The 18712-nt window shown below is 69.4% G+C and overlaps 4 protein-coding genes across 4 annotated transcripts; 2 read left to right on the top strand and 2 right to left on the bottom strand.

The window, feature by feature from the left end:
* Positions 1-403: 403 nt before the first annotated feature.
* ELL3 (elongation factor for RNA polymerase II 3) lies at positions 404-5103 on the bottom strand. The gene is made up of 8 exons (XM_076348674.1): positions 4855-5103; positions 4192-4310; positions 3553-3713; positions 2712-3138; positions 1713-1813; positions 1180-1234; positions 711-885; positions 404-511 (listed from the first exon to the last, which is right to left on the bottom strand). The coding sequence occupies exons 1-8, from the start codon at positions 5101-5103 to the stop codon at positions 404-406; spliced, it is 1395 nt and encodes a 464-aa protein (XP_076204789.1).
* Positions 5104-5463: 360 nt separating this feature from the next.
* LOC143165218 (peptidyl-prolyl cis-trans isomerase FKBP8-like) lies at positions 5464-7320 on the top strand. Its single transcript, XM_076348673.1, is given in 8 exon segments — positions 5464-5698; positions 5817-6012; positions 6014-6154; positions 6296-6513; positions 6588-6760; positions 6831-6908; positions 7054-7163; positions 7284-7320. Coding segments are annotated over 8 exon segments (1188 nt in total).
* Positions 7321-7866: 546 nt separating this feature from the next.
* Positions 7867-8538, top strand: SERF2 (small EDRK-rich factor 2). Its single transcript, XM_076348721.1, has 3 exons — positions 7867-7925; positions 8106-8214; positions 8323-8538. The coding sequence occupies exons 1-3, from the start codon at positions 7919-7921 to the stop codon at positions 8384-8386; spliced, it is 180 nt and encodes a 59-aa protein (XP_076204836.1). The 5' UTR covers positions 7867-7918; the 3' UTR covers positions 8387-8538.
* Positions 8539-14001: 5463 nt separating this feature from the next.
* On the bottom strand, positions 14002-18125 carry SERINC4 (serine incorporator 4). Its single transcript, XM_076348719.1, has 12 exons — positions 18075-18125; positions 17810-17956; positions 17160-17338; positions 17011-17090; positions 16820-16913; positions 16545-16756; positions 16151-16246; positions 15950-16076; positions 15575-15647; positions 15214-15265; positions 14948-15104; positions 14002-14449 (listed from the first exon to the last, which is right to left on the bottom strand). The coding sequence occupies exons 1-12, from the start codon at positions 18123-18125 to the stop codon at positions 14233-14235; spliced, it is 1485 nt and encodes a 494-aa protein (XP_076204834.1). The 3' UTR covers positions 14002-14232.
* Between the last annotated feature and the right edge of the window lie 587 nt (positions 18126-18712).

Here is an 18712-nt window from a genome sequence, read left to right as displayed (position 1 = left end):
CAGCTGGGCACAGCACAAGTTAAGTTGTTCAGTGGGTTTGGCCCAGAGCCCTTCTCTTGGTAAGCTCGGTGCCAGTGCCTGGACCAGTAGGAGTGAAGTAAGCACAGGCTTGGTCAAAGCAGTGAAGCTTTCTGGCAAGAGGGACAAAGGATGTGAGAAAGGGTGTTGTGCTGGGGAGTGCTGGTGGCTGCCCAGGTATCCCTTACTGTGTGCTGCAATTAAACTGAAGCTAATGAGGCTTCAGTTGAGGAGAAACAGACATCTAAGGAAGGATGCACTGATGGCAGCAGGACATTCCTGAACCTCCTCCTTAATCTAACGTACCCTCAGGCATCTGCTTCTTCCACCACTTCAGGGACAGGTCCTGATAAGCAAGAAAAAACGAATTGCAGCAGTGGTTTGCCTAGCAGCTCCCACCTCCTTCAAACTGCAGAATCAGGCTTTTGATGTGAGACAGCTTCTGGTGGAGGTATTCACAGCGATTCTTCTCCTGCTGGTAGCTAGGATAAGTCTGAAGGGAAAAAAATAAAATGTATATGGATCAGCTCTGGGAGGGAAGCCAGTCCCTGCCCTGCATCTAGCCTCACCTTTTTGAAGTGGCTGTACTCATGCAAAATTGTAGCTTCAAGTGCCTGAAATCCCAAAGAAGTGGGTGAGCAGAACCGGAGCATGGCTGTATAGTGCCATCGTGCCCCAGGGCTCCTACTTGCCTTGCGTTCTTCCGTTCCTTGTTTCAACGTCTTCATTTTGGCTCCCAGTTGAATGAATTTCTGGCTCACATTACCAATGCGAGCGTGCAGATAGCGGTACTCCGTGTAGTCTGCACTAAATGCTGCCTCGTAAGCTCTGCACTGCTCCGCTGAGCCGATGGTACGGTATTTCCTGCTGCAACCAGGAGAAGCTTGTTCTCCCTGGGCCTGCAAGACCTCTACAGCAGCGCCCTTGCTCTTGGTGGGGTGGGGGGCTGGCAGTGCTGTGTCATCTTGCCGAGGCCCTTGGCGTGAGGGGCAGTGAGCATGCAGGGCTATGACTCGGCTGTGCCTGGCTTGCAGCCCTTTCTGCTGTTGCTGTTGGAGGTGAGGCAGGTAGCTCACCTCAGCCTACCCGATGCTGTGGGGCTGGGCCAAATTACACTAAGCGACAGGGAGCCCCGTGGCAGCGAGTGCTAAGCTCTCTTACCGCAAGTAATCCGGGATCTCTGCTAAGGAGGAACTGCGAGCCTGGGACCTGGCATCTGGCAAGGAGCAGAAGATCACAAGGTTTAAAGCTCTTCTGGAGCACCTCTCCTCTGCCTTGGCCAGAACCTGTCCTGCCCCTAGGCTCGCTGGAGGGCCCCTTCCCCAGTGCCAAGCTTGCAGTTGCATGGCTCTGGTGGGCATAGAGCCCCTGGCCCACTGGGGAGATCCCAGGGGCCTTTCAGGGGGCCCTGGGGGACAGCAGTGTGCAGGGCACAGGGTCTGCCGTGCTGGGCCACGAAGCTGCAGCAGAGACGGCCCCAGGCCACAAGGCCCCAGTTCACCCAGGTTCACACTGTCCTCGTGTTTGCCTTGGCCTCTGTGCCAAAGCCCCTCTGCTTGCCTGGAGTCCTGTTTTGGGCCACCCGCCTCCTCCCAGGGCACCCCAGGGTCTGGTCCAGCTTCTGCTGCATGAGCTGGCAGGGCTGTGCACCCTGGGGCTGTGTCCCTGGCCCCCCTCCCCAGGCAGCCCCTCACCTCTGGGGGCAGAGAGGTGCTGCTCCGGGTGCCGGGCACTCTCCTCCCAGTCATCACCTGCCTCCTCCTCGCTCTCTGGGTTCTCCAGCTCCCCAGCATGGCTGCCGAGGGGCAAAGGCTCAGCTTGCTGCTGGCCCTGTGCTCCTGGGTGCCGTGTGCTGAGTGTCTGTGGGCAGCTCCGGTGCCACTCTTGCAAGCCAGGGCCGGACGCTGGAGCCCGGGACCTCTTGCTGGCTCTTGGATCTGAGAAATCCAGCAGTGCCAGGCGCTTCTGAAAGACAAACTCGCTCTGCCGCAGGCCTGTCCTGGACCCCAGTGCTGGGACCTGGTGCTGCAGGGTCCCCCACCTACTTCAGCCTGCGCAGCCCAGGGCCGCTGCATCCTTTGATTCGTGTCAGCGCTCAGGCGTGCCCTGTCCTTTGGGCTATGCCTGGGGGGTCACAGCAGGGCCAGCCCCCGCCACTGCTGCACTGTGCCCAGGGGTGGCTAGGACACAAGGCAGGGGCAGAGTCCAGAGCCCCAGAGCAGTTGGGCTGGGGGGGTTAGGGGGGGCTTTGCTGGGAAGGAGATGCAGAAAGGAAGAAGCCTGGTGCCTTTGGGAAGCAGCTATACTGAACCAGGCTCCCCCCACACGCACACACACAGGAGCTTTCTGCTGCCGCAGCCCATGAGCACTTACCACCCCCAGAAGGTTTCTGCCGGGGGTCTGAGGGGAGCTGTGCTCCGGAGGCTGCTGCAGAGGCACCAGGAAGGATGGGGCTGAGGGGCTGCAGTCCTGGCTCCTGGGGCACGAGACAGCAGAGACCAGAGACCGAGGCTGGAGAAAGTGTCTCCAAACACCAAGTGCCCGGGCAGCAGAGGGGAGGGTCCAGTCTTGCCCAAAGGGTGCCAAGTACCCGTGAGTGAATGCAGCATGCCCATGGCCGGACCCCAGCAGCTATCAAGCACCCCCAGACCCCGCTGCTCTCACTGCTGCTTGCCCCAGGGCCCCCACTCTACCTGTGCTGCGGCAGGGCAGCCTGCTGCTGCTCCTGGGCTGTGTTCCCTGGCCAGCCCTCCTGCGCCCGGCCCGCCAGGGTCCCCTTCATGCGGTAGCAGCAGGCAGTGGGATCCAGCTTCGTGACCTCAGGGGAGCACAGCAGCGTGGGCATGCTGCAGCACTCCCGCAGCCGAGCAGGAGCCGCAGCTGGCACCCTCACTTCCTCCAGCACTGCCAGCAGTCGTGCCCCGCCGGGCCTGCCCGCCGGCATCCCCTCCAGCCACTGCAGGAGCTCGTGCTTGCGATGGGGCCGCAGGGCCCGGCGCTGAATCAGACTTTGAACAGAAGCCCTGGGGCTGGCTGTTGTAGGGACGTGGATGTGGCAGGCAGAGCCCTTCCCCAGCGGGCTGGTCACAGCGACCTTCTCAAGAGCTGTGACGCCTTTGCCTGTGGACACATCAGTACAGAACAGGGTCAGGCCCCTGGGGAGAATCACACCAGGTTCTGCTTTCCTCCCCCAACAGTCCCGGCACATAGCCCCCCCCACGCCCCTGTGCCCCCAGCCTGCCATGGCTGCCCCACCACGGCTGACGGGACAGGGACACTGTATAGCTCTCCCAGTGCCACTGGTGCCTCCTGCCCACTGGTGCGGCCTGAGACCCCCAGACGTGTGGAGCTGCCGCCTGGCCATGGCAAGCAGCAGCCGCCACATCTCAGGGCCAGCTGGTCCCAGAGGAGGTAGCGCTGTTGTGCCAGGGGAACAGCAGGGCCCCCGCAGCCATCAAACCCCAGCCTGGCAGGGAGCGGAAGCTCAGCACCCACTGTCACCTGGACCAGTGCCACCTACGGCTCCCCACTAACCATAGCCAAGCACAGCCGGATCAGGCTCAACAACTGCTCTGCTGCAGGGCTCCTTTGCTGGGGACACACGCTCCCGCAGCAGTGGGCAGGTGCTCTCCTGGGCACAGACTGTGATTTTCTCCTGGATGCTGCCCAGGCTGTCCAGCCAGCTCTGACCTAGCCTGGGAGAAGACATCACCTCCTGCCAGCCAAGCCCAGCCCGCTCCCCCTGGCCCCATGCAATGCCCAGAGAAGGCCCTGCACGGTGGGCACCCCGAGCAAGCCAGGGAGAAGGGAGTCTGTCCCCAGACTGTCTCCAAAGGCCCCATCTCCAGGGCTGCCGCTGCCCTAGCACTCTGGATGCCCCTACAGGGACCGGGGGCTCAGGATGCCGTGAGCTCGGAGAGGGCGTCGGGGACTTCTAGATCCCAAAAGCACGAGGCTGCTCAGCCGGGGCCATCAGGGACCGGGAGGAGACCGGGAGCAAACCTGACTGGCGAAAACCGGCACCCCGGGGCAGCGCTCCCACCCGTCCGTGCCCACGGCCCCACCGGCGGCAGCAGGGCTGGGGCTGACCCCGAGGCGGTGCCGCCAGCACAGCCCCAAGCGCAGAGGGACCGGAGGGACGGCGACCGGGACTGCGGGGTCCGGCAGGCTCACCGGGGCACGGCCAGCCGCGCACACTCGAAGCTGCCCTGTGGCTCGTCCCGGCTGCAGCGGGAGAGGGAGAAGGCGAAGAACCGCGGGGCGGTCCCGGGGCTTCCCGGCACTGTCAGGCACTGCCGGTGGGACGGGCCGTCAGGGCCGCGGCCGCACCGAGCCTCCCGGTCTCCCGGGGCGCGGCGGATCCACCCCGCGGCGCCGCCCGCCGCCCCCTGCTCCCACCGGCGGGATCACCGGCGCTACCGGCCCGGCTCGCGGGGACCCGTCCCGTCCCTCCGATCTCCCCGGTCCCCCGATCCACTCACCCCGGCCCCCACGGTTCCCCCCCCACCCCCCCACTCCCCGGCCGCCCTGGGTTCCCCGGTCCCCACCACTCCCCGGCCGCCCTGGGTTCCCCGGTCCCCACCACTCCCCGGCCGCCCTGGGTTCCCCGGTCCCCACCACTCCCCGGCCGCCCTGGGTTCCCCGGTCCCCCCCGTCCCTCCCAGTCCCCCCACGCCGTGGACGCCCTGGATTCCCCAGTCCCCCCTGGTCCCTCCCGGTCCCCTCACTCCCCGGCCGCCCTGGATTCCCCAGTCCCCCCTGGTCCCTCCCGGTCCCCTCACTCCCCTGCCGCCCTGGGTTCCCCGGTCCTGCCGGTTCCTCCGGTCCCCCACTCACCCCCTGGCTACCCTGGAAGGCGATCACGGGCCCCGGCGCCCCCTGCAACAACAGCGGGCGCCGATGAGTCCCGTCCGCGCCCGGTTCCCCCGGCCCAGCCCGGCCCGGTCCCACCTGCCGCCGCCCGCAGCCGCGCAGCGCCCGCGCCGCCGCCGCCGAGAGCCGCACGTGCAGGAGGCTGAGCCGGGGGCCCGGCCCGCAGACCCGGTACCGGAGCCGCCCGCGCAGCTCCGCCCGCGGCCGCGGCATGGCCCGGAGTGCGGGACCGCGGCGGGCGGGGCGGGCGGTCCCGGCCCGGTCCCGGGGGCCAGTGGCGGGGCGGGGCGGGGCGGCGGGAGCCTCGCGGGGGGGCTCGGCCTGAGCCGGCTATTTTTGCCGCCGGCCCGGGCTAATCCCCTGAGCAGCTTCCCGGCGTTAGGTAACGGCGCGGCGGGATGCGCTTGGAGGCGGCCCCGGCCCGGGCGGCTCCGGGCGGTCGCGGCGCGGCGGGGCCGACGGCGACGCGCCCGGTGCGGGCTGGGGGCCGCGGGCGCCCGCCGCCGAGCCCCAGGGGGGCCCGGACCGAGGCCGGCTGGTAGCGGCGGGCGGCGAGGCGGGCCGGGGGCGGGCATGCCGGGACCCTCTCCCGGCAGCTCCCCAGCGAGGGAGGCGGGGACCGGAGGGCGGCAGCGGGGGCCCGGCCGGGGCAGGCGGGTGCGGTTCCGCCTGCCCCACACCGCCATCGCTCTGCCGTCGGTGAGCGAGGAGGAGCGGCCCTTCTACCGGCGGCTGGAGGCACTGGCGGCCCCGGGCCCCGGAGCCTTCGGGCCGCTCTTCGCGGCCGACGGCTGGAGCGACTTGACGGGTGAGCGCCTGCGTGCGGCCCCGGGCAGAGCCGCGCCGGGGGTCCAGGGGAGAGCCGGGCCGGGGGTGCCGGGCCCCGGGGGTCCCGGGGCGGCTCTCAGGGCCGCCCCCGCCCGCAGACGATCGGCTGCTGCGGAAGCGCGTGGTGGGGGACGGGCAGGGCGGACCGCGGCCGCGGCCGGGCCAGGAGGTGTCGGTGAAGGTGCTGGGCGCCCTGGAGGACGGCGGGCTGGTGGAGCGGGACCCGCGGCTCACCTTCGTGCTGGGCCACGGCGACGTCGTGCAGGTCAGCCCCGGCCGGGGCGCGGTGCGGGCTGAGCGCCGCCCGGTGCCGCGCGCGGCCAGCCCCGCCGTGCCCGCGTCCGCAGGCCCTGGAGCTGGGCGTCCCCACCATGGAGCCCGGGGAGGTCTCCTTCTTCCTCGCCGCCTTCCCCTACGGCTACGGCCGCCCGGGCAGGTAGGACGGGCGGGCACGGGGACCCGGGCGGGCAGGGGCCGGGAGGGCAGGGGGACCGGGGCGGGCAAGAGCAGGGGGGCCGGGGAAGGCAGGGGCCGGGCAGGGCCGGGGGGGCAGGGGCAGGCGGCGTTGTGCCCGCAGGGAGCCCGACGTGCCGCCCGAGGCGCCGCTGCTGTTCGAGGTGACGCTGCTGGAGGTGCGGGACGGCCCCGACTCGCAGCGGCTGCCGCCCGCCGTCCGCCTGCGCCTGGGCGCGCAGCGGAGGGAGCGGGGCAACTTCCACTTCGCGCGGGGCGACTTCGTGGCGGCGCTGCGCTCCTACCGGCTGGCCCTGAGCGCCCTCGACGGCCCCGGCACCGGTGAGACCGAGCGGGGAGGGGGCCCGGGGCTGCGGGGCAGGGCCGGGGGCGCTGAGGCCGCGCTCGCCCCGCAGCCCCGCCCGGGCCGCAGGAGGAAGAGGAGCTGCGGGAGCAGCGCGTCAAGTGCCTCAACAACTGCGCGGCCGCCGAGCTGAAGCTGCAGCGGGCGGGCGAGGCGCTGGCGGCCTGCGAGGCGGCGCTGCGCATCAGCCCGAACAACGGCCGGGCGCTGCTCCGGCGGGGGCAGGTGAGCCCCGCGCCGCCCCGCGCCGCCCCCCGGCCCGGCCGCCCGCTACCGCCCGCTCCTCTCCCCGCAGCTGCTGGCCCAGCAGGGCCGGGACGCGGAGGCCGCGCTCGTCCTGAGGAGAGCCCTGGAGCTGGACCCGGCCAGCGAGGTCCGGCCGGACGGGTTGGCCGCGGCGCGGGGTTGCGGGGGCGCCGGAGCGGGCGGGGGTCCGCAGGAGCCCGGCACCGGGGGCACCGGGACCGCCGGGGGTCCCGTCGGAGCCCGGCCCGCCGCAGCCGCCCCGCCGCCCGCAGGTGATCCATGCCGAGCTCTCGCGGCTGGTGAAGCGCCGGAACCAGCCGGCCTGCGCCGCCCCCCAGCAGCCCCGCCACCGCCCGATGCCGCCGCCGCCGCCGAGCCCCGGGTGCGTAGGCGCGCCGGCGGACCGGGCCGCCCGGGGACGGGCCGTCGTCGGGTGGTGCCTGTCCCGGGCCCGCTTGTCCCCGGCGGCGCGGGTGACGTTCGCGGCGGTCTCTCCCCACAGAGCCCCGGCACCGCCCGCGGCAGAAGGAGCGGCCTGAGCGGCCCCGCGGCGCCCCGGAGCCCTGCCGGAGGAGCCGCGCCGCCGGGGATGGAGGAGAGGCTGCGGGGCCGCCGGTGGCGCGGCCCGGCCCGGGTCCCGCAGCGGCTCTGCGCGTCGGGCCGAGGAGAGGGGAAAGGACCCCCGCACGGCCCTCCCGCCCCGCCCCGCCCCTCTCAGCCCCGCCCCTCTCAGCCCCGCCCCTCTCAGCCCCGCCCCGCCCCCACTGCCCCGCATCGCATCGCCCCCGCACTCCCGCGGACCCGCCCCGCCCCCCCGCACGGCTCTCGCGGCCGCGCCCCCCAGCGCGTCATGACGAGGCGTGGCCTCCGCCCTGTCCCGCCCCCTGCGCGTGGGCGCGGCTCCGGCGCCTGCGCCGCAGCTTCCGGCTTTTTCGCCCCCGCCGGCAGAATGGCAGCCGTAGCCCGCGGCCAATCAGGCGGGGCCTAGCCGGAACGGCGCCCAATAGAAGGGCGTCAGGGGCGGGTTCAGCGCGGCGATTGGCCGCGCCGCGCCCTTAAAGAGCGAGGCGGGGCGGGGCGCGGGGGGGGGCAGTGCGGGACGTGGCGGCGGAGCGGAGGGCGGGAGGGACCGGCGCCATGACCCGTGAGTGCGGGCCGCGGCCGTGGCCGGGCCGGGGGGAGCGGCGCCGTAACCCGCCCTGCGGTCCGGGGCCGGCCTGGGGGGCGGGGGGGACGGCACCGCGAGCGCGGGGCCGGGGCGCGGGCTGGGCCGCGGGGCAGGGGCTGGGCGCCGGGCCGTTCTGAGGCGGCCGCGCCGTCGCAGGCGGGAACCAGCGCGAACTGGCGCGGCAGAAGAACCTGAAGAAGCAGAGCGACTCGGGCAAGGGCAAGCGGCGGGACGACGGTCTCTCGGCCGCCGCCCGCAAGCAGAGGTGAGCGCCGGGCCGGCGCCGCCGGCCCCCCCCCCCGCCCCGATCCCCTGTCCCGTCCCGGTGGTGGTGCCGGTACCGCGGCCAGCCCGGCGACGCGCTCTCCCGCAGGGACTCGGAGATCATGCAGCAGAAGCAGAAGAAGGCCAACGAGAAGAAGGAGGGCGCCAAGTAGCCCGCGGCCGGGCCGCCGCCCCGGGGCCGGGCCGCCCGCCGGCAGGATGCCCAGCGCAGCCCCGGGGCCGGGCGGCCCCCCCGGGGACCCCAGCAGCGCCCTGGGCCCGCCTCGGGTTCGTCTCCTATTAAAGTAGCTTGTGGAGCCCTGCAGGCCCTGTCTTCTCCCTCCGTGTGCCCGGGTGGGGGGGATGGGGCTGACTGGGGAGCAGGGAGCGGGGGGGGCACTGCTGCCGTGCCCCCCCCTCTCCCCCCCTCCCCGGCCGGGAGGGAGCGTTCGTGGCCACGTTTCGTGCTGGTGAAGAGGAGGGATGGACCAAGCACGGCTGTTGTGGTGTGGAGAAGCTGCATCTTCATGGTGAGGAACAAAGGTGGGGCCTGGCCTGTGGGGTCTCTGCGGGCATCACCTGGGGGGTCAGAGCAGCCAGTGGGACCCCGAGCACAGCCGTGGGCGTGTAGGGAGCCTTGGAGGTGAGGTGTAGGCAGAGGGAGGTGAGGGGTAAATGTCCTGGGGAGGACAGCATTGCTGGAAGCCCAGAGGAATGAAACCAGGAAAGGATTGTGCTGGAGAGGGACAGGTTGTAGTGAGGGTAGGAAGGAGGGCTCAGGGCTGGTCGTAGGGAGGTGATGCAGGTCTGGGGAGATGGCGGCTGGGCCTGCGCACGGACTGAGCTGCTCCGCAGCACCTCTGTGGGCACAGTCGGAGCAGGGGATTGTCCATGGAGAGGATGTGAAGCTGCAGCCGGCTCACCTCCTGCGCTAGGTCCAGCAGCAGCGTGGAGCTGCCCTCGGAGGGATGCTGAGGTCCAGTCCAGCGCTGTGGTCTTTGCTCTGGCCCACCATCCTCTTCACTTCCCTGCAGGGCCAGGAGCAGCAGCGTCAGCCGGTCCCGCTGCCCTGGCAGGACAGAGCCTGGCAGCTGCCATGGGCCCTGTGCAGCTCAGAGCTGGGTGCCATGGCAGGCAGGGCTCCTCACCGGGCGAGGTGCAGCACAGCCTCCACCACGTTGGTGCCATCCTTGGCGCTGGTCTCGCAGAACAGGGAGTTGTGGGCCTGGGGGGAGCAGTGGGTGTCAGTGGGGTCCCTGCTGCCCCGGGGGCCCCAAGAGGCACCTGCTCACCGTGGCCAGCTGCTGCCCATGGGCTGTGTGGACCCCCACTGCCTCTGGCAGGCCAGGCCGCAGGTCCATCTTGTTCCCTACCAGCATGAGCGGCAGTGGCCTGTGGGAGGGAAGGGTGGCTCAGGGCTCCTGTGGGGCTGGCAGCTTCCAGCTGCAGCTGCTGCTGTGGCCCCTGTCTCCTCTGGGAGCCGCAGAGCTCTGCTGCATGCACTGGCTGCCTCCCATCGTGCCTGTGCCATGCCTGGGAGCAGAGCACGGTTCCAGACCTGGCACAAACACCAGCAAAAGAAGAAGTTGAGGGGAAGCACTCCACCTGCTCCCAGGGGCTGGCCCCACACCTTGCTTAGCAAGCACTGTGACTTGCTCCTGTCTCGTTCCTGCTCCCCCAGGACTGTCTGGGGCACAGCCCAGCCCTCCATAAAGAAGCCCCAAGGCTCCTGCCCTTCTCTGTGGGGGCTGGGCACCTGTCAGACCCTTCCCCTACCCTGATGTCCTCAATCCACTGGCAGATGCTGAGGAAGCTGCTCTGGGAGCTGATGTCGTAGAGGAGCAGCACACCGTGGGCTTTGCGGAAGTAGGACTGGGCGATGCTCCGGTACCTGGGGCCGGGGGTGTCACTGCTGTGGGGTTGGGCCAGGCCTGCCACCCCAGGGCTGCCTTGCTGCTGGTGCAGTGACTGCCAGCCTGTGGGGCTGCTGCCGGAGCAGGACCTGGCCCTGGCTGGCCCGGCATGGCAGCAGAAGCCCCAGCCCCGTCACCTCTCCTGCCCAGCTGTGTCCCAGATCTGTAATATGGTTTGCTCTCCATCCACCAGCAACTGCTTTATCTGGAAGTCCACCCCTGCCGGGAGGGACAGTCGGGTGTTGCTCCTGTGCCTCTGCCCTGGCCTGGGTACCTGGGGTGCTTGGAGGGGGGAGGGTACCGAGGGTGCCGGAGATGTCTCCTCTGAACTCGTTCGTGCAGAGATGCAGCAGGAAGCTGGACTTCCCTGTGCCTGTGTCCCTCGCCAGCACCAGCCGGTACATGGGGCAGGGGGGCATGGGTTCCTCCCTCCTCTTGCACCCCTGGTGAGACAAGCGGGGGGGGGGGGCCAGCATGGGGTGTGGGTGTGCCCCAGCCTGGTCCTTTGCACCGGATGGGGAGTTGCTGGTTACCTCCGGTGCGAAGGCAGGAAGCTTCCTCTTGCTGAAGTGCCTGGCAGAGCAGCGGGGTCCCTCTGCCTTGCCTGTCAGGGGGCTGGGGGCCTGCTGGGTGACAGACGCCATGGTGAGGGGCCCGAGCCCAGGAGCTGTGGGCAAGCAGACCTATGTCCCTCTCCCCAGCCCAGGGTGCTGGGCCGGGGGCAGATCCCTCACCTTGGTGCCCCGGCGGGGGCTGGAGGGGAGCCCATCCTCTGAGCTGCAGCTGCTTGCACTGCTGAGCGAGGAGGCTGTGTCCGTGCTGGAGGCTGAGCTCCACTGCTGCCCGAGGCTGGCACCGCTGTGGCCCAGGTCTCTGTCTGCCCAGGAGGCTGCGGCAGGGAGTGGGCAGTGCAGGGAGTCATCCCCCTGGCTCCTGTGCTGGAGGGCAGTGCTCAGGAAGGGGGATCTGCAGCTGGTGCTGCCCCTCCACCCTCCATCACTCACCTGCTGCGGGTGCCCTCCAGGTAGGCGGTGAGGGGGCTGTGTGGCTGGGCGGAGAGGAATGGCTGTGGGGGAGAAGGTGTTCAGCATGGAGGCACCCTGTGGGGGGGTGAGGGAGTACCCCGGGGTGGGGCTTCTGTGGCCTCCAGCTCCAGGGGCTCATGCGAGTCCCAGAGTGCTGACAGCAGCCTGTGTGCTGTGTCTCCCTGAGATGGGGGTGCAGGCAGGGGAAGTGAGCCAGCCTGTCTCTGGGCCCCGTGGGGTGGCCAGCATCCCTGCCCTCCCCTGCTGCCCAGGTGGGTGCTGGTCCTGGCCCTCTCTTCCCCTCCTGCATGGGTGCTAGCCCCGTGCTCTGCGGCGGCTGCAGGGCTCACTGCTCCCAGGTCTGCTCATGAGCTGAGCAGCAGGGCTGAGCGCAGGCTGCTGTTGCTCTTGCAGAGGATCCTGTTCGTAATCCTGGCAGGAGGGAGCAGCCTGAGGCCCCGGGGGCAGCAGGGGCTGACCCAGGGGAGGGCTGTACCCACAGCAAAGGATCCCAGGTAGGATCATGTCCCTGGCTGCCCCCATGGCTGCTCCCCTGCCGCTGCCTGGCCAGGCTCAGATGTACTGCAGCATCCTGATGTAGCTTGTGAACACCAGGTTCTCCTCTGCCATCTCCTGCAGGGCCAACTGCTCCCTGCAAGGACACAGCATCCTCACGGCAGGGCCCCCGTGGGCACCTGCCCCCTCGGCTGGCACAGGGGCTGCATGGGGCCTTCCAGCCCCAACCCAGCAGGCACCTCACACCTGGGGAGGCAGAGGTGCCTGTGGAGGTGCTGGGACAGCTGGGGAGCCCCAAGGACACCCAGTGTCTACAGGGCTTGCCAACAACAGGCCTGGAGTTACGTGCCAGCAGCTCTGGGCAGGCTTCCCAGCCGCCTGTGCTCACGGCCGGGCTGAGCAGGGCAGCTTTTCCCCAACGGGCACCTGGCCCTCCCCGTGGCAGCAGGGCAGGCAGGAGCACGCAGGGCTCAGCCTGCAGCTGGGCTCAGCGGGACACCCGCTGGCAGTGCCGCCTGCTCGGCTGCCGGAGCAGCCCACGGGGCTGGCGCTGGGCCACGTGCAAGCAGGGTCTCCTGCAGAGCTGGGGACAGCCCCGTCATCCCCTTCCCCCCCCCCCCCCCAAAATGCTACCTCTTGCGCGGCTGGGCCAGCTCGGAGCAGTCCCCCCGCAGCCGCGCCAGCTCCGCCTGCAGCTGGGAGACGCCGCGCTCCGCCTCGCACAGGCTGCTACGCAGCTGATTGTTCTCCTGGGCAGGGTGAGACGGGTCCCCGCTGGCGCACAGCCCGATGCACCGGGGGAGCCCTCGGGTGCCCGGGGCTGCAGGGACCCCTGCCCGGCCCCCTCCCGGCCCTACCTGGGCGATGTCCCCGAGCTGGCGCCGCAGCTGCCCGATACCCGTCCCCGAGCCCTGCGTGGGTCCCTCCATCTCCTGGGGAGGGAGAGGTCCGAACCACAGCGCCCAGGGCAGCCCCGCACTGGGCACTGCAGACCCCCGCCCCTGCCGCTCCCAGTGCAGCCGCCACCACCACTCCAGGCGGGGACCCCGCGGTGGCTGCGCCGCCGCACCAGGACCCGGACTGGGACCGAGCCAGACCCCAGCGCCGCCCGCTCCACGGTGCTGCCCTCACCTCCTGCGGGGCCGTATCCTGCCGGCTGTGGCTGGCCAGTGGGTGCGGGGTCTTGGCCGCGGGTGTCAGTCCCCGTCCGGCACCAGCCGCCACCGCGTGGGGCCGGTCGGGCACAGCCGGTGCCGCGGCCCCGCGGGGCTGCCGGGCCCCGTGGAGCCGCCCCGCCGTGTTTGCTCTACGGGCGGGGCGGAGGCCTGTGGCCGGCCCGCGATCCTGCAGCAGCGCCGGTACCGCGCCCTCCCGGGCAGCCGGGCTGGGCCCCCCCCCCGATGCCCCGGCTCGCTCCGGTACCCACAGCAGCACCCGCACCCAGCGCCTCCGGCTTCCCCCAGTCTCCCCTCTCACCAGGCCCGCTGAGGCACTGGGCACTGGCAGGTGCCGGGGGCTCCGTCTGTCTCTCCACCTGTCCACCTGGGGCTTTTCTCAGCCCCAGAGAGCGGAGGGGGTGGAGGGAAGTCTGGGGGTGCTGTGACCACGGCCCCCAGGGAGAAGGGCAGCTGTGGTGGGACAGGATGGGACAGGAACAGCTGAAGCCGGGGCTGGGCATGGTGCCCACGGGACCCCACGGCCTGACATCGTCCCTGGCGTCCTGGGGCAGGTCCTTGGCCAAGCAGCTCGGGACAGTCCCTGCTGCCCGGGCAGGTGCTTGTCAGGGGCTTGGTGCCCTGACAGCTCGTGGGCACCTTTCGGGCCAGTGCCCCCAGCACTACGTTGCTGGTGCCACCCCTGTGTCCTGGGGCAGGGGGCTGGCTCCTCCAGGGGCTCAGCTGGGAGCATGCTGGAGGCACCAGCCATGAGCTGAATGCCCTCCTGGAGCCCCAGGCCCCTGTTCTGCCACCCCCCGGCTTGCCCCCCCTCTCCAGCAGAGCTGCCCCAAAGACACCCTTGGCCATGACTGCTGCATGGATGGGCTGGTGCTGGGGTGCTGCGGGTACCTCCATGCCCAGCCCCACGGCTGCTGCCTGCATGGGGGCGGATGGCATAGGCTCAGCTCAGAGTTTTATGTAAAAATGTATTCAAGGAGCTATTTACAAAGAGCACACCGCCGGCGAGTGAGCTGAGATGCAGAGGCGGCCGGGGCAGAGCTGGGCTGGCAGGCCCTGGGCCAGGGCAGCTGGGCTGGCAGCCAGTGCGCAGCAGGAGCTGCCTCCCTGCCTGGAGGGAGCCTGGCAGCAGCCAGGGCTGAGCGCCCGCCACTTAGACTCGCTCTGTCCGGCCTCTTGGGTGGCCCCAGCTCAGCACAGGATCGGTGTCCCTAGGAGTGCCCACCTCCCTGGTCCCCCTCAGGCTCTCAGATGCCACCGTCCCCTGGGACAGGGGCTCAGGAGAGACCAGTGGGACCCAGTGGGGCTAGAGCACAGGCACAGGGCATGGCAGACACCAGCCCTGGCTGCTGCCATGCACGGGGATGGGCACAGTCCATCCCAGCAGGGACTACGTGGAGACACTGATGCGCTGCTGGGCACGTCGTCGCCGCAGGATGCGCAGGGCCGGACTGCTGCGCCGGTGCTGGGGAGAGCCGTGGAGGCAGAGGGGGCTCAGCAGCAGCCACAGGTAGAGCACGACGCAGGCCCAGCAGGAGGATACCTTCACCCAGAAGGTCGACCAGCTGCCGTGTGTGAAGGTGGTCTCCAGCACCGCATTCTCATAGCTGGTGGGAAAGGGCAGGCGTTGGGCACCCAAGGGACGCCTACACAGGGGGTCCCAGCAACAGCTGCAGCCGCCAAGTCACCCAATGTCCCAGCAGCCGCGTGTCCCTGGGCACATCCCACCTGCCATGGAGCCCCCCAGCCCTGCAGCCCCCAACCCGTCTGTCTGCAGCTTATGGCTGCTGGCTGCCGTTGGCAGGGGCCGTTGGTCAAAGTGGTGTGGGTCTGTGGGTGCAGAGCCGTGCACTTCCCCAGAAGGTGCCACCTCGGTGACACCAACACGACCCAGAGCAGAGGGCCGGTGAGGAGTGCAACACTGCAGCCCGAGCCCGTGCGGGGAGCGGGTTGGAGCTGGCAGGGTGATGACGTGGGGGAGTTGATGACGCTGGGGGGGGGAAGTGACAATGCTGGCAGGGCTGCAGTCCTGGCTGGGCAGCTGCACTAGCAAGAGGGAGGAGGAGTGAGAGCAAGGAGGGCTGGGCAGCAGCGCGGGGTCCTACCTGAACCAGTTGGTGAGGGTCATCATGACATAGAGCGAGGCGAGGAAGAAGACGAAGTGGAAGGCTGAGTAGCTGTAGACCACGTGGTCTCGCTCATCCTGGATGATGCACTGTCCCCCAGCGGTCTCCTCCGCTTGCTCACACATCTTCTCGGTGCCTGGGAGAGCACAGGGCACGGCCACTCCTGCACCCCCTCCTTATCAGCACCCCTGGGCTGGGACACAGGCGCCCGAGGGTGTGTGTTACTGCACCCACCCTGCACCCACCTCTCAGCTCCTCCTCCATCTTCTCGGGGCAGCAGAAGCAACAGGAGGGTTTCTGCAGAGAGCAGTACGCTGGCAACTGCTGCTGGGGCAGGGCAGCCCGGCCTCACAGCCACTGCTGCTGGGCTGAGCCCTGCTGCAGGATCCGGCCCTACCTGGCACTGGGGCTGCCTGGCTCTGAGGAACCAGCGCAGGCGGGGGTGCGCCATGGGAAACCCCCCCACGCTTGGCTGGATGAAACCTGCCTTTGCCCCAGGCCTGGGGCTGGGACAGGGGCTCAGGGGGGCTTGGGGCAGTGGGTCTGGGGCGCCTGTGACAGGAGGACATGGGGCACAGCTGGGGGGAACACAGCATCCATACTCACTTTAAACTCGAAGCTGTAGACTTTGACCATCCAGAGGGGCCCGAAGACCTCGGCGAGGTAGGAGGCTTCATTACTGTGCCCAGGAGAGAGGCAAAAAGCATAACACGGGCACCCACTGTCTTGTGCCAGGCCCCCAGCCCATGGATCTGACACAGCCACAGGAGACCTCCCGTGCCATGCCTGGGGTCATTGCACTGCCCCTGCCCATCCACAGTTGCCCAGCCTGCTCTGGCCCTGCCATCCCTCGGGACATCCCCAGCTCTGCTGGCCGTGCCACAGGCTGGGGATGGGGTCCCTGTGCGGTGCCTGTCGGGCTGGCCGTGCCCAGAAGGGACAGTGCTGTGGGCACCCTGCCCACCCCACGGGCACACGCACCATGCAAAAAGCACGCAGGCGTACATGATGGCGGCCCCCAAGACGGCGATGGTGGTGTCCTCCATCTGCAGCTCATCCTGCCGGACGCCTGGGAAGCAGACGGTGAGGTTCTGCCCCTTGTAGAGCACTGTGGGGAGGCGGAGGTGAGGTGGATGCGCACCCTGGTGGTGGGGGCTGCCAGCGGCAGGCAGGAGCACCTACCTCTCTCTGGGGGACGGCTGGACAGTGCGGAGAAGGTGAGGTACATCACGTAGCAGCTGATGATTGAGGACTGCAGCAGCCCTGACCGCGGCTGCTCTGCAAGGATGGGGTCAGAGGCATCACCAGAGCCCCAGGAGCACCACAACCTGGCGGATGGGCTCCACAGGGGCCCTGGGCAGCCTCCTCCCACCGCTCCCCTGCCCAACGCCCTGCGCCGAGGCACAGGAGGGGCCAGCAGGAGCCCTGGGGAGCTGGGTCCTCCCCAGGTGCCCAAGTGCTTGCCCTGAGCTAGGAGCCCACAGCCGCTCCCCCCAGCCCCAGGACGCAGCCAGCCCTGCAACACAGCGGCCCCTGCCATGCCGTGCTGTGCTATGCCATGCCATGCGGTACTCACTGAGCCGCACACAGGGCGTGATGGAGATGAAGGACATGATGCCACAGAGGCTGCCATTGATAGTGAGCAGCACCTTGTTGAGGTGGCAGGCGGCTGGGTGGGTGTAGTACTTGTAGAGGAAGGAGAAGGCGGCGGAGGCGAGGGTGTAGAAGGTAGCCGTGGCCAGCAGCACGGCCAGGTACCAGCGCTTGTCCTGCGCAGCGCCCGTCAGCCTGCCGGGAGAGTGGGTGAGAGCCAGCAGGATGCAGGCACCTGCCCGGTGCCCCGGCACTCACCAATTCTTGTTCCAGGTGTGTGCGAAGGCAGTGATCAGCACCAGCTGGATGAGGATGAAGGCGAAGCCCCCACAGATGCCCATGTAGTGCCAGGCTGGAGGGAGAAGGCAGAGGTGGAGCTAGCCCAGGGGGCACACGGGGGCTGTGGGCGGGGGCCCGGGGTGCCAGCTCAGGTGGGGTGGGGGACACACCTTGGATGAAGCCGTCCTCGGGGATGAAAAAGCTGGCGGCACAGAGCCCCACCAGCACCAGCAGCTTCAGGAGCCAGAACCTGCGGGGAAGCAAGTGTCTGGGAGACAGGGCCCCCAGCAGCCCCCAGCCCCACGCCCCATCCCTGTACCTGTTGTGGAGCTGAGCGCGGCAGTCAGTGCTGGAGCGCACGTTGAGGAGCAGGGCAGCCTGCACCAGGTGGAAGCAGGCGGTGCCGAAGCAGACCCGGTACACGGCTGAGGAGCCCACCAGCCGCTCACAGTCCGCGCCCCCAGGCAGGTGTTTGCACAGCACCGCCGAGAAGGGCACCTGCAGGCACGGCAAGCAACGGGATGGGGCTGCTGGTGTGCCTAACACCCCTTGGCGCCCATGGCACCCAGCACCCCTGGACTCCTGACACCCCCAGCATTCCCAATACCTTCTCCATCCCCAGTAGCCTTGGGAGCCCCAGCACCCCTGGCACCTCCAGCACGCTGAGCAAGTCCTGCATCTTCGGTACCCCTGGCACCCCTTCCCCCTTGGCGCCTCCCTCCAGCAACCTTGGCATTCCCAGCAGCCCTGTTACTCCCAGTATCCCCAGCATCCCAGTACTCCTGGCTCCCCTGGCAATTTTGGCACCCCCAGTGTTCCTGGGACCCCTAAGTGCCCCTGGGATGTCTGGCACCCCAGCATCTCCAGCACCCCCAGTGCCCCTGGGACCTCCGGCACCCCCAGCACTCATGGTACCACTGGGACCCCCAGCACTCCCAGCACCCTGGGTGTCCCAGCTCCCACCGTCACCTTCTCCCTGACGGCCTGGGCCACAGTGCGGGACAGCATGAGGCAGCACACGGCAGAGGCCAGGACATGCAGGAGTGTGTAGAGGATCCGGGTGCCCGTGGACATGCGGAGCCTGCGGCAGGAGCTGCAGCCACAACCGCAGCACAGCTGGGGGGAGCATGGTCAGCAGGGACCCCACCGGGCTGGAACTGCACCTGAGCCTGGCCTGGCACCCCCGCCCCAGTCCAGTGCCCCCCTCCAGACCCGACGGGCCCCTCAGTCCCACCTGGCAGAGCAGCGAATGCTGGAGGCAGCTGTGCGCCCATGTGCCCGCCATGGCCCGTCTTGGCTCCGCTTGGCCCCCGCTGCCCTGACGGGATTAGGGGGATTGTCGGCTCGGCTCGGCTCGGCCCGCCCCGCCATCTGCTCGCTGCCACCTCCCGGCAGTCACCATTGGGGCGCTCTGCAGGGAGCCTGTCCCGGGTCAACCAGTGACCCCTGGCCATGGGGACCTGTGCCTGGGACCCTGGCCCCTCACTGGGCAGGATGAGGCCCTGGCAGCTGGCTTGGGCATGGATTGTCATGGGGTGGCACGTGGGGTCCGCAGGGTCCCATCACCTGCATGGTGATGGCTGGTCCCAGAGTGGTGCCATGGTGCTGTGCGGTGTGGCTGGGGGGTGTGGGGGTCCCAAAGGGCTGGAGGGAAGCAAAGGCACCCGCGGACACAGAGCGCTGCGTGGGCAGAATGATGGCAACAAGCACATCCAGCTTGTTCTGGAGATCCGGGATCTCCCCAGAGTGGGCAGGAGCTGGGGACAAGCTGGAGGGATGCGGGGGGGGCTGCTGCTGCCCTAGAGGCCCTGTGCTGGGTCTGGCTGGGCTGGCGTCACCCTCCTTCAGCTCCTCTGCAGCTGTTTTGGCTTT

This window comes from Aptenodytes patagonicus, chromosome 10 (genome assembly GCF_965638725.1).
Source record: "Aptenodytes patagonicus chromosome 10, bAptPat1.pri.cur, whole genome shotgun sequence".
Lineage (NCBI taxonomy): Eukaryota > Metazoa > Chordata > Aves > Sphenisciformes > Spheniscidae > Aptenodytes > Aptenodytes patagonicus.
Note: the sequence above shows the minus strand (reverse complement) of the source record. Positions and strands in the feature narration are given on the sequence as shown.

Excerpts from the sequence above, each read along its gene's own strand:
- ELL3 (XM_076348674.1), bottom strand. The coding sequence starts at position 5,103 with ATGCCGCGGCCGCGGGCGGAGCTGCGCGGGCGGCTCCGGTACCGGGTC. Across the intron at positions 3,714-4,191 it reads GCGCGGCTGGCCGTGCCCCG|GCTAGGTCAGAGCTGGCTGG; the intron begins GTGAGCCTGCCG and ends GTCTTCTCCCAG. Across the intron at positions 886-1,179 it reads GAGATCCCGGATTACTTGCG|CAGGAAATACCGTACCATCG; the intron begins GTAAGAGAGCTT and ends TCCTGGTTGCAG.
- SERF2 (XM_076348721.1), top strand. Across the intron at positions 8,215-8,322 it reads GCCGCCGCCCGCAAGCAGAG|GGACTCGGAGATCATGCAGC; the intron begins GTGAGCGCCGGG and ends GCTCTCCCGCAG.
- SERINC4 (XM_076348719.1), bottom strand. The coding sequence starts at position 18,125 with ATGGCGGGCACATGGGCGCACAGCTGCCTCCAGCATTCGCTGCTCTGC. Across the intron at positions 17,957-18,074 it reads AGCATTCGCTGCTCTGCCAG|CTGTGCTGCGGTTGTGGCTG; the intron begins GTGGGACTGAGG and ends TGCTCCCCCCAG. Across the intron at positions 17,091-17,159 it reads CGCGCTCAGCTCCACAACAG|GTTCTGGCTCCTGAAGCTGC; the intron begins GTACAGGGATGG and ends GCTTCCCCGCAG.